Raw genomic sequence first — 13,315 nt, 5'->3', positions numbered from 1 at the left:
TGGTGGTGAGCTTTTTCCAAGTTGGCCAGTCTGATCTTCTATCACAAGTCCATCATCAAGCCTGTATCTGGAGGTTTTCTTGCTTGGTGGGATTCGCCAGAACTTGTGGTCTGTTGGCTCAGCCTTTCAGAACTCACACTTGCCTCTACACTATGATGAAGCTCTCTTCAGAAAGGTTTTAGTTAAACTACTGAGGTTACCTACCACATTCAGAAGCTATTTCTTTCCTCTAGATTTAGGCTTCTTCTCTTACTGAGATATCCTTCATCCCACATTTCAAAGTAAGAGCTTTCCTCTGGCTCAGCAGACTAAAATTTAGAACTTATACATGGATTTTTAGTACATCTCATCCTCCTCTCTGTTCTCCCATCTCCCCTAAAAACTTCATATACATACATGTTATTTATACACATATGTACATATATATGTGTATGTGTATATATGTATGTGTATATATATATATATATATATATACATAAAATGCTAAAGTTTAATTAACATCTATTAAGTCATGCTGTCTGAAGGTTAATTTTTGTGTGACCCAGACTCAAAAAGGGGATTATGTTTTCTCTCTACTTTCTCTCTCAGTATGGGTCTCTGTTGTCACTGCTGGCTTGTTTCTTCACTTTTCCTCCTGATTTGGGTCATATGGGGATGTATTTACTGCTTTTTTTCTTAGGGACTAGTGACATTTGAAGATGTGGCTGTATATTTCTCTTTGGAGGAGTGGGGGAGGCTAAACGAAGCTCAGAAGGACCTTTACAAGGAAGTCATGCAGGAGAACTATGGGATTCTGGTGTCCCTTGGTAAGTACTGGTTTTCCCAGCATCTAAGAAGCAGTGAGCAGAAGGATAAATTTCACCAGTTCCCTGGGACTTCCAAGGGTGATATTCTTTCTGAAACAGACTGTCATTCTTTAGGACTGGTTGTCTCTGACGGGATGGGAAAGGTGCTAGACCCAGTTCACATCTCCCAGAACAGAGCAGCACCCCTTACATAGGGCTCTGCAGCAGGCTTGAGTTATAAGCTTAGAGTATCCACAGAATAGCACATACACTGAGACTTCAAGGCTCCTTTTGAACCAAGAGCACCAGTCTGTATTAGGGGATATACAATTATTAGTCCCACTTGGAATCTCTTTGCTGCAGATTTTACCCACACATCCAGTGGTGTGAGGAATCAGTTGGAGGTGGGAAGATGAGAGCACTTGAGTAAAAGCCACACTAAAACAATGGGTGTGGGGAAGGTGTGGTTGAGAGTTGGGGGGAAATTAAGGAAAGATCGCAAAGGAAAATTCAGTGTGAAAGAAGCTCTAAACATTTAAGAGGGACTGCACTAAGGGAACAATGTTTGCTAGCAGACGACAACAGTTCACTCCTTGGAGTATAAGGTAGAGGTTATTGAAAAAGCATTATGTTTATAATGAACAACTCCATGCTCACCCTCTTCTCTTTTTCTTTTCCTCCCTTTTGGATAGGTTATCCAATTCCTAAACCTGATGTAATCTCTCGAATGGAACGTGGGGAAGAATTGTGGGTTCCAGACAGCCCTGGTCCTGAGGAGGGAGATATTTTAACTGGGGTCTACACAGGTGAGAAGCATGAGAATATGGGACAGGAGGAAAACAAAGGGATGGGAATTTCCCAGGTATTCTCCTTTCTAGTGTCTCACCCTCATACTGGTCCTATAAATAATTACCCTTAAAGCTCACTTTAACTTCCCAGTTTTACATTGGTGTTGATTGCTAACAGTTCTAAGGTGCAGTTGGCAGTAAAAGCTGCTTGATATGGATTCCTTTTTAAACTGGGAATTTACTGGTCCCTGCAGCTCTCAACATCAGGGTATAACTTTGAAGAACTAATTTTACTGATGGTGGTGGCAGTTTGTACACTTTGGGGGTCAGGATGAGTGTGTGTGGGCAGGGGTTGAATCTCAGAGCTTGGTGGAAATATTTTCTGGCCAAAGACTTTACTAGACTAGGAGCCTATGGGTCATGTCAAGCAGCTCACTGAAGTCAAGGTGAATGAGTTCAAAGGTCCCCTTTCAGCATCTTAGGAAGCAACGTTTTGTTCTGTCTCAATTGCATGTTAAGGGTTGTTTTCTAAGCCATTCACAGTTTTTAAGAACACTGTTTTCTCGAGGGTGGTGCAGGCCTATGCCAGACTTTTCCTTGGGCCTCATGTGAGTGTTTTTTTCTTTTGGTGGAGAGTCAGCATGCCACAAAGCTCAAAGGCCTAGTGTGGTTCTGTTATTCCTATCAGCCCATTCTGTGCCTTGTATTAGGTTACCCTTGACAGCATGGTCTTTGGTTATTCTCAAAACTACATTTCTTTTGTAGTTCATGTTGCAGATGTGATACATATTGCATTATCTAATAAGTGGTAAGGTATGACATTTAAACTAGGATTAAATAAATGCTATTGGTGAATGCTTATTTTCTTCTGGAGCTCTGTTCCCTTTAGTTTGCAAAACTGCTTGGGTTTGAAAGAAGAGGAAGGGGAATTAGAGGTGGAGAGGGTGAGTGAGGCCAGGAGTTAAGGTACAGGGATTAAGATCAGGACTGTGGCTGTACCTAGCAAGGTATGCAGATTATTGAAGCTTTGTTGCTGTTCCCTGCCACCTCCCCATCCCTTAAAAATGCTTTGTAAAGTGCTTTATATTTTTCAAAGCACTTTTCATATAAATTATCTTGTTTTAATTTTGTAGCAATCTATTACATAGGAAAGAGAGGCATTTTCTATGCTTTATTGATAAAAAACAAACCTCAGGTCTAAAGTAATTAGTTGTGTCTTGTCCAAGGTCACATAGATAAGTAAGAACAGTGCTTGGATTGGAGTCTAGCTTTCTTATTACCCAGCCTAGCATTCTTCCTATCACACTTCAAAATGTTTTTCTTATCTGTTCATCATTTCTGTTCAGCTGCCCAAATTGGGGACTCAGAAGGATTAAGCACATGTTAAATTATGTGACACCCAGTTCCAAGAACACAGTTTCAAGCAATGTTGTCTCAGCAACCATGTCATAATGCTTAGAGTATGTCCTAAGGGTTGCATGGGTATATCGTAGTGAGCCAGGTTTTTCCTGAGTCCTGGCTTTACTTGTTGGGAACAAAGTTCTTTCTCTTGACTCTCACATACCCCTAACTACAAACACAGCCATTAGGGAAAGCAGTGAGTGACCTGTTTTCTCATAAACCAACTGGGTTACAGTCAAGTGCCCCCCTATGACCAAGGACAGTTGGATCTGGCTCAACCTGCCCACTTCCTCCTTTTGCTGGGCTGTGTCAGCCTTCCCAACTACCTCCATTATTCCCCATCCTCTGATTTGTTTTCTTAATCCCAGGGGACAGGGGAGAGTTTGGGAAGACCACAATTCTTTATACCATGGCAGAAAATTAGAAGGGTGCCGTGGAATTCAGAGTGATGGCAGCAGTTCTCTTACAGAATTTGTTATGCCATCAAAAGCAGTAGTCCTCTTCTGGACCATGTGTCTCTGGCCAACCTAGGATCTCCCATCCTTTTGGATCACTTAGTTTTCAGACCTGGCTTAGAGAAAGGATAGGATGGATTTCCTTCATATTGTAGGTGAGGGAACATGAGGTACAGAGGGCCAGTGATGGTGAAAAGTTCCATTGCTGCCCTGGGACCATGTGGTTGTGTCTGACCAAGGGTCTGACAGCTCTGTACTACAAAGCAGAGAGGGGAAAAGGGATCATTTCCCTCATAGTGTAGAGGTAAAGTTCAGAGGGTTAATGACATGCATTCCATACTTTGTTCACACGATAAAATGTTCTAAAACAAAAACACCAAAATTCCAAATAGGAAAATGCAATGAGAGCATTAGCTCTAGAATACAAGATGGTAAATTCAAAGATTCCTAGAACATTCAAGATCAGCTTATCCCTCAATCTCCAGGCACAAAAAATGGGCATATTTGCTATTTTGAAAAACTCTGAAATTCCATCCTCCACGAAGTGCTTTATTTTGTTTAATTTTAGCCATTCCAAGTCTTCCTTCGACTTACTTGTTGAACATGGTTTATTCTTGGGGTCTGGAAAAACCAAGAAGGATGAGCTGATAAAAAATAAAATAAAATAAAACAGGATCAGGGGTCTACCATTAAGATCCTCAATTTAAGTAGTCTTGTGTTAACAAGAACCAGGGAATCTTTCCTGGTTCTGTTAAAGAAAGAGCCCACCCCAGAAAGCAAACATTTTAATGCAGATCCATGGGGCTGATAAGGAGGAAAAAAGAGGGATCAGAAAATATCTTACCAGAAGAGGAGAGAGGTGCTAACATGTTACGAAGGCAATTTGGGTCTTAAACATTCTTGGCTCTTTTCCTGGCATGTGGGGCCTAGAGCTTGAGGCTAGAAAGGAAGGTAAGAGGAATGGGTGGGAAGAGGAAGAAGGAATGTTATAGCTTGGGGGCTTTGTGTATATCTAGAACCACAGGCTCTTACTCCTTCCCATGGGACAGAAGAATTTTAATCTCTCTGCCATCTGAAAAATTGAAAAGGGCCTCAGGGCATCTAGTCCAGTCCTCCCACCACAAGCAGGAATTGTCTTTGTGGCATTCCCAACAAGTGGTCATTCAGCCTTCCCTTGAAGGTTGCTTCCTCGAACTGAAGTAATCTGGTTTTGTTGACTAGTTAAACTGAAAGTATCATATTTGATATGCTGTCACTATTTCCTCTCCTAGCCTCTTGGCTGTGTATATCTCCCACCTATAAATGAGGCCAGGGCACATTTTCCCAGTCTTATTCATGGGATGGTCCTTTTCTAATTGTTTGACAAGGAAGGCCCATTTTTATGATCCTACTGATAACTTTTTTTTCCCTTTTTAAAAATATTTTTTTTCCTGGAGAGGAGGGAGATCTCTGGAATCTTTTTATAAAACACAAAAATGTATGAACTTAGAAAATATTCCCCAACCTGTCTGGTATTTCACTATGATTGAACACTGACAACAAGTGCAGTGCTAGACAGTCATATTTTTGTTTTTATTCACATTTCACTGGCTTACTGCCTGCTTTCTTCTAGGGCCTGGGCTTGTGGTTATGTCCCAGAATGAATAGGACCGAAACCAAGAGAGGAAAAAACCCCTAAAACATTGAGGTTAAATGAAGTGCCTAGGGTCACACAATGAGTCAATATCTGAGTAAGGATTTGAATTGCATTGTTTTGACTTCCAGATGAGTGAAGATGACTGAGTAGCTGACTCACCCATATGTGGTGGCACTTTATAGTTTTGCAAAGGACTTTCTTTCTTTTTTTGTGTGTGAGGCAGTTGGGGTTAAGTGACTTGCCCAGGGTCACACAGCTAGTAAGTGTTAAGTGTCTGAGGCCGCATTTGAACTCAGGTCCTCCTGACTCCAGGGCCGGTGCTCTAGCCACTGCACCACCTAGCTGCCCCTGCAAAGCACTTTCAAATTCATTAACTCCTTGATTCTCACAGCAGGGAGCATATCGGTCAGGTACAGAAAAACCAGCCCTTAGATATAGTAATATGTCCAGGATGACTCAGATAATAAGTAGCCAAGCTGGGACCAGTTCCCAGGTCTATTTTTGTTTTGTTTTGTTTTTTTTGTTTTTTTTGTTTTTTTTGCAGGGCAATGGGGGTTAAGTGACTTGCCCAGGGTCACACAGCTAGTAAGTGTCAAGTGTCTGAGGCCGGATTTGAACTCAGGTATTCCTGAATCCAGGAATTTTATCCAATGCGCCACCTAGCCGCCCCAGTTCCCAGGTCTTTTTACTCCTCGGTTGGTGAACAAGGGACCTCCATTACTCGCTGCCAAATCAGAATATAATAACTATTATATTAGTAAAAGAGTTCTAAAAAACGAAGTGGAGAGTTGAAATGGGGAAGATCTTGAAATAGATGACTTCTCAGAAACTTGGTGGCAAGGTGGCAAAGTAGATAGAGTGGTGGTTCTAGAGTCAGGAAGACCTGAGTTCAAATCTTCCCTCAGGTACCTACTAGCTGTGGGACTTTGGGCAAGTCACTTAACCTCCATTTGGTTTCATTTCCTCTACTATAAAATGGGGATAATAATAGCATCTGTTTCCCATGGGGGGTGTGAGGATCAAATTGGCTAATATTTGATAAGTGCTTAGTGCCTGACACCTAGTAGTCAGTAGAGACTCAAAAAATATCTAATAAGCACCTACTATATACCAGGCACTGAGCTAAGCACTGGGAAGGAATACAAAAGGGGACAAAAGACAGTTTCTGCCCCTAAGAGCTCACCTGGTAGGAGTTCTAGTAGCAGACACTAAATAAAGGCTGCTTGCATTATTGTCATTGTCATTGGTGTGTAGCCTCCCATAGGCTATGGTCTAGCTTAGCACTTATACAATGCCATAAGGTTTGCATAGTAATTTTTATGTGTATATTTGATCCCCAGACAGCCTTCTGACATCAGTTCTATTATTATGCCCAGCTTACTGGTAAACTGAGGGGAAGGGCTGTGTAAAACTAAGAATAGAGAATAGACAGTCTAAATAACATAATGGTAAATATCTTAACAGAAATTCTATCATCAAGTAGTGAAAATGTGGCACCTGACTAAGATACTGAGAATGGGTTGGGAATGCTAAAGTTGTACTGGTTGGATAAATGAGCATTTCCTAGAACATAGATTTTTAGAGCCCTTGAAGAAGGGGAAGCTACTGGATTGAGTTCTGAAATGTAACAAAATGTATAGGACATTATTGTGGGGGCCCCAGCATTGTGGAAAACCCACTTATACTTCCATATTAAGACCTGTGACAAAATTGGTCTGGGTATTCCCTCAGTGGATGTTGATCAGTGGCTTTCATTACCTTGCAGAAGATAGTTTCATAAATTGTATCCAGAAAAACTATTCATCTTGTGGCCAATGATGAGACTTTCCAGCCCTAGCTAGATCCATTGTTCTAGTCCTCAGATTTATTGTCTGCTTGTCTTAACTGCCAGCTGACTTGGTACTTACATTTCAGCTGGATAAGAATTGCCAGAATTTGTGCTCCAATTATATCACTTTTTAGAGCCCAGGAGGACCTCTCTGCCATGATGAGGTAGCAGAGGAACTTGAGAGTGGAGAATCAAGCTAAATCAATTCATTAAAGTATACATAGTTTATGTAAAAAAAGTCATGGCATCAGTGAAGCATTGGTTCTTGGGGAAAGGGGAAAATCAGAGAAATGGATAAGCTTAATTTAAACAAAGATTCCATTAGCAAGTCAAAGTTAAATATATTTGGATAGAACCTTGATGACTAGATCCCAGAGTTACGTCTACTAAGCCCTGTAGTATTAAGTACTCATCGGAAATAGAACCTTGTATGTAGAGAGGGCACCTTGTAGCTCCTGATACCACTTCAAAGGTAACCTCAGGGCAAGGAATGATTTGGAAGCTCACATGGGCCCATATCATGGCAGTGTTAATCTTCTTGGTGCTAACAGGAAACTCCATTCAACCTTAGACTACAGGTCCCATAGCCCTCTGTCCTCAGGATATCCACTCTCTCTCCCTCATCCCTTCAATGAAAAAGGCAGAATATTGACATAGTGTTAGAGGAATTGAAATAGAAGCTTTTAAAAAAAATTTGCTTTTCAAAACCAAAGGGCAAAAGGATGTTTTTCCCTTCCTTGAAACAATTCAGTTCTGGGTTTTCCTGCACCAAAATCAGGCACATGCCTATTCATGCTGTAAAGTGGCCCTTGGCCATCCTGCATCAGTTGGTTGCCCCATGTCATGTTTTACTGTTAACCTGTGGTAGAAGGCATTATTAACATAGAAGCTAGTAATAAGTCTTCTGGACTCCTAAATCCCAGCCAGACCTCAAGAGCGATGTCTCCATGGACCAAGGCATTACCAGCTGAACATCCCAAGGCCCAAGTAATTTTATACTCAGAATTTGGAATCAGAAATCGTTCGATTAGCTATAGCACTTTAGCCACTAGTCTCAAGCAGAGAGAGGTTATTCAAATGCATCCCTTTCATTAAAAAAAAATAAGCATTTTTATTTAAAGTTTTGAATTTCAAATTTTATCCCTCTATCTGATATAGGAGGCAAAAAGGGATACCCGTGTTCCCTAGGAGAAAGCCCTCTATCTTTAAAAGCCAATAAGACCAGACAACAAAGGGAATATATGGTCTGGAATCTATTGATTGTATCATTTAATTAGAGTTGTTGTTCAGTCATTTCAATCATGTCCATCTCTTCATGACCCTGTTTGAGGTTTTCTTAACAGTGATACTGAAGTGGTTTGCTGTTTCCTTCTCCAGCTCTTTTTACAGATGAGGAACTGAGGCCAACAAGGTTAAGTGACTTGCCCAGGGTCACACAGCTAGTGTCTGGAGCCAGATTTGAACATAGGAAGTTCCTGACTCCAGGCCTGGTGCTCTATATACTGTGTTGTCTAGCTGACTTTTAATTAGAGACCTTTCACCCATTTGTCGATCACTAAGATATGACTCTGGGCCTTAAGTTTTGAGAATGGAAGTGGAAAAGTAGATTCTGAGTCAGCAGACAGCAGAAGGGAGATCAGGAATTAAGCTTTTGACTACTTTTTCTCAAGAAGCTCGTTGTTTGGAACAAACACCAACTATGTAGCCTTGTGGAAGTCACTTAACTTCCCTTGCTTTAGTTTTCTCACTTATAAAATGCGGAGGTTGACTTCTGAGTTCCTTTCAGCTTTGCAGCTACGGTCCCATTATCCAGACTTTTATTAGCACCTGCTACTCAGAAAGCATTCTGCTAAGGAGAAATAAAAAAGTGAATCACACTTGAGTTCTTGCCATCAAAAAGCTTAAAGTCCAATGGGGAGAGAAGACATATACACAAATAAATAGAATACAAGGTAAAATTAGTGTTAAGGGCTATATAGGACTAAGCAAAAGTCTAGGGAGCTTCAGTGTCTAGTATTGACCATTCTCAAGGAGTGTTTTCCATTTTCTGTATATTTTTTTAATATTTCATGCTTCACAGAGTACTTCTCTAAGTTTGTTTCTAGTAAAATTCCACAGGCAGGGAATACAGGCAGCCTTAGTGCCCATATGTGGCTCAGGCCCTAGGCACAGAGTAGGTAGGTACTTCATCAGTACTGGGTAAATTAGATTAATTGACCACTATTCTTGGTATATCTCAGAGGAACATCTGACCTTGTATCTAACAAAATAGGAGTTCACCTTTAAGAAGACTTCATACTGTAGAGGGGAGATAGTCCCTCTGCTTTTTTATTTTTATGAGGGGAGAGAGAGCATTGTCTTAAATATTTTAATGGCTGTCATGTGAATGGGAAAGTGCACCTTCTGTGGAGCACAGCTCTAGAGTGTTAGCCTAGGACCACTCACTGGGTAGGAGTTACAGGAAGTCAGTTTCAACTAAATAGAAGATCATTTTCTAAAAATTAAAGCTGCCTCAAAATGGAGTGGACTGCCTCTTTAAAGAGAGTTCCCTGTCACTGGAGATGTTTGTTAGGGATCTAATTATGGATCAGTTGGGTGAGAGGACTTGTAAAATAGATTTTCATTCTCAAGGGTCCATACTTTGATGCCATATACCAGTAAAACTCTTTGTCTCATTTGGCATCAATTCAGTGGATCAGTCAGTATGTGAGATAACCTTTCTCATTTGGCTGAAAACAGTCCCTTCTTTTAATAATTACAACTTATTTATATGGCATTTTAAACTTTGCAAGAACTTTGAAAAGGGATTTGCTTTTAAACTACTTTAAATTGTTTTAGTTTATAACTTTTGTTTTACATCACCTTCATTTCCATCTATAGCCCTTCTCCCCCTCTCTTTCCATCCAGAGAGACATCTATAACAAAGAATGAGAGACAGACAGAGAAAGAGACAGAGACAGACAGAGAGACAGAGAGAGACAGGAGCAATTCACCCAGAGCTCCACTGAGGTGGGACTTTACCCAGAACTATATGGTATAGTGAAAGACTACTAGTGCTGGAGAACTGGCTTCAAATCTCAGCTCTGGTTTTTATTCCTTCTATAACCATTGACAAGCCCCTTTACTCTTTAAATTTCAGTTTCCTGAACTATAAAACAAGAAGGTAGGGATATATGGTCTTTGAAGGTCCTTTGTTCTCTAGGTCCATAAAGGACTCCCAAGTACAGCTTTGCCCTGTGCTGTGCTGCACTGTTTTTGGCTGTGAGGAAGCCAAACTTCCTTTGTTCTCCAGTCCCCTAGGTGTCTGTGGCTTCAGCTCTTAGGCATGTCTCTGCCTGGAGCATGCTGGGAAGTTACCTGCATTCCCTCCAACTCAAGAATAAAAACTTAAAAAACTTAGGTTCATAAGATGTGAAGCTGGAAGAGACTTTAGCTTGATGCTCTCCTCTGCTAAGAATTCTAATTTGTTCTTCAAACTACTGTTGCAAGTACTACGGTTGTAGGTTTGTCTTGGATCTTCAACTCCTAGTGGTTATAGCTACAAAGTTAGTTCAATTAAAAATTATGATATACTTTGTTTTTATACCATGATCATTTCCAAAGGAGTTAAGTTGACTTTTAAATATAAAGAAACCCTAGTTACTTGTTATCAAGGATTTATTTTTCCTGATGGATCTTGTTTGACAGTTGGTATAGATTCCCTCCTGCCTTTCTCCATTGTCAAGTCCTATACTGGATTTCTTCTAGTATCTTTGCTTCTTGGCCTAACTCTTGAAAGTGGACTTGAGAGTGGAGAGAGAGTATGGTATAATGGAAAGAACACTGGATTTTGAGCCTGAGGACCTTTGTGTTCTGTGTTCATGTTCTGTTACTTTGTGATCTAGTAATAAACAAGGTTTCACCATTCCGAGGCTCACCTGTTCCCTCACCTGTAAGATAAAGGGGTCAGATTACATATATCGAAAATTCCTTTTAGCCTAAAATCTTGTGATCCAGAGACTAAATCCCCATGAGATTCCTAGGCACTCTGGAGAACTGTATTTCTTTTCTCTTATTAGTCATGTGTTATGGAAACCCACTGAACCAGAATATTTTCCAAAATTCTGAACAGTGTGATAAAAATAAGTTTACTGGTAAATAAGGAGACTTTCTGGAAAGAAAAAATAATGCTTGACTCCTCTTATTTTAAGGGTAAGTATTCATGTGATTAGAAACAAAAGAGAAAAGATCATTCTACATTAAATAACTCACATTTCTGTATTATTTTAAGGTTTATAAACTGCTTTCCTCAGAACAGCTCTGTGTGGTAGGCAGTATAGATATAACGCTTTCTATTTTACAGATGAGGAAACAGATGAGAGGTTATCTGAATCCATACAGCTAATTTCAGAGCTGGGATTCAGCTCTAGGTCTTCCGATTCTAAAGTCCAGTGCCTAGTAGTACTGAAGCCTATGGAGACCCTAACATTTCTTTCAAAGTTATGGGGTTGGATTCAAAGGAAGGAGAGACAGATACATGTTTGAAGGTGTTCAGATGTTGAAGGGAATCACCCCTTAGATGTGACTTTGCTTTTACATAGTGTTACAACTCTTGGGAATGAGAATATTTCTGGTGGGGAAGAGACTGCAGAAAGAGAAGGAGGTGGTGGTAGTGGGATATTTGCTCAAATGACAAATAACCTGATCTACACTAACTGAGGATGGCACATACTGACTTCCCTGCCAGGTGCAAAGATCTAGGTTTCACGGTATGTGCAGATCGAATGTTGAGGTATGAGGAACTATTGACTAGTGTACCTATGGGAGGGTACATATGACCATTGACATGGAGATGCCTAATAGATTATTCAAATATGGTCTTCTAATTTTGGAGGCTTAAGATCTAAACTGATTGTTGCTGAGATACAGTTGCTTCCACATGAATGACAAAAATAAAATGTTTTTAAAATGCCTGCCTTATGCAAAGCATTGCTTAAGGTTAGGTGCTGAGTGGTAACTGTCCTGAAGGAACTTAGTCATTATTATACATAGGAGGTACTTAATAACTACTTAACTAATACATAATAAGATGTGTGCTCAAAAGCCTGGAAAGTCCTGAGGAGGAGAGATAGCTTTCACCTTGGAAGATGCCTTTATCAAGAACTTCATGAAGGCGGTGTCATTGGCATTGGATCATAAAGACCCAGGGATAAACAGAGCTGCATGTGATGATAAATTATGAGAGAGAAAGGTTTTTAGTTTAAGGAACTGGAAGCCCTCAGTTCAGACAGGTTGTCCTAGCAGAGAAACATCCCCCTTCCATAATTCAGGTTATCAGAAAAAAAAATGATGTTCCTGTAAAAACCAGAAGGTGGGTTTTAGTAGAGAAAAAAAAGATCTGAGGGTTGGAGGATGAAAGAATGTCACACATAGGAGGAAGAAAGGGAAAAGGAAAATTGAAAAAAAATAAAAGCAAAACAAAAAACCAAAAACCCCCAAACTGAGGTCCTTTCTGAAGAGGAAGTTGCTGCTTGTCCTCTAAGAAATGAAAAAAGTGCAGCCAAAAATGCTATTAGGTGAGAGATTATCCAGAAAGTGGCAGAGTGGGGAAGGAAAGGGAACAAACATTTACTAAGCATCTGTGATGTGCTAGGCATTGCACTAAGCACTTTACAAATGATCTCATTTGATTCTCACAACAATCCTTTGAGGCAGGTGCTTTAATGGCCCTAATTTTTCATTGAGGAACCTGAGGCTGAATTCAAGTGCTCATCCAGCATTACACAGCTAGTAAGGCTGGATTTGGACTTAGCGATTCTTGACTCCAGGCTTGGCACTCTTGTTCACTGCTCTACTTAGCTGCTCCAAGGTAGAAGAGGAAAGAGAGAAGAAGAGTGGTGGTGGGAGTTCCTCCTGAAAGACTTTGATGCAGAAGTTGAGCTAATAACAATAGAGATTTGTTCTTTTAGAGGCACATATCCCAGGATTTGTCAAAATGATAACACTGCTCACTGGTACTACTAGAAACAATATAGATAGCATTACTGAAGATGGCAAAATCTTGAAAACAAAAGGTCACTAAACTGCACACAACTTTTGAGCCTGTGATATACTATATACTATATACTAGGCATATACCCTTAAAAAATTAAAGAGGAAAAGGAAAAGGACAAAAAGACCTACAACTGCTCTTTTCATAGAAAAAAAACCCCTGGAAATATAAGGGGGTGCCCACCTATTGTGGAATGGCTAAACAAATTATGGTATATGCAGGTAATGGAATATTAATGTACAATAAGAAATTATAAAAGCAGAACCAAGAGAACGTTGTACACAGAGACAGCAATATTGTTTGATGAAGAACTATGAATGACTTGAAGATTCTCAACAAGATAATGATCTAAGACGATCCCAAAGGACTATTGATGAAACATACTGTCCAC

The 13,315-nt window shown here is 40.2% G+C and overlaps 1 protein-coding gene across 1 annotated transcript in view; it reads left to right on the top strand.

Moving 5' to 3' along the window:
- ZNF316 (zinc finger protein 316) overlaps nt 1-13,315 on the top strand; it is a 35,753-nt gene that overhangs the window by 8,583 nt on the left and 13,855 nt on the right. The window contains exons 4-5 of the mRNA XM_043981817.1: nt 680-806; nt 1,478-1,591. Of these exons, the coding sequence (XP_043837752.1) occupies nt 680-806; nt 1,478-1,591 (241 nt within the window). The remainder of the gene's footprint in view (nt 1-679; nt 807-1,477; nt 1,592-13,315) is intronic.

The sequence above is a fragment of the Dromiciops gliroides genome, chromosome 1 (assembly GCF_019393635.1).
Source record: "Dromiciops gliroides isolate mDroGli1 chromosome 1, mDroGli1.pri, whole genome shotgun sequence".
NCBI classification, from domain to species: domain Eukaryota; kingdom Metazoa; phylum Chordata; class Mammalia; order Microbiotheria; family Microbiotheriidae; genus Dromiciops; species Dromiciops gliroides.
Note: the sequence above shows the minus strand (reverse complement) of the source record. Positions and strands in the feature narration are given on the sequence as shown.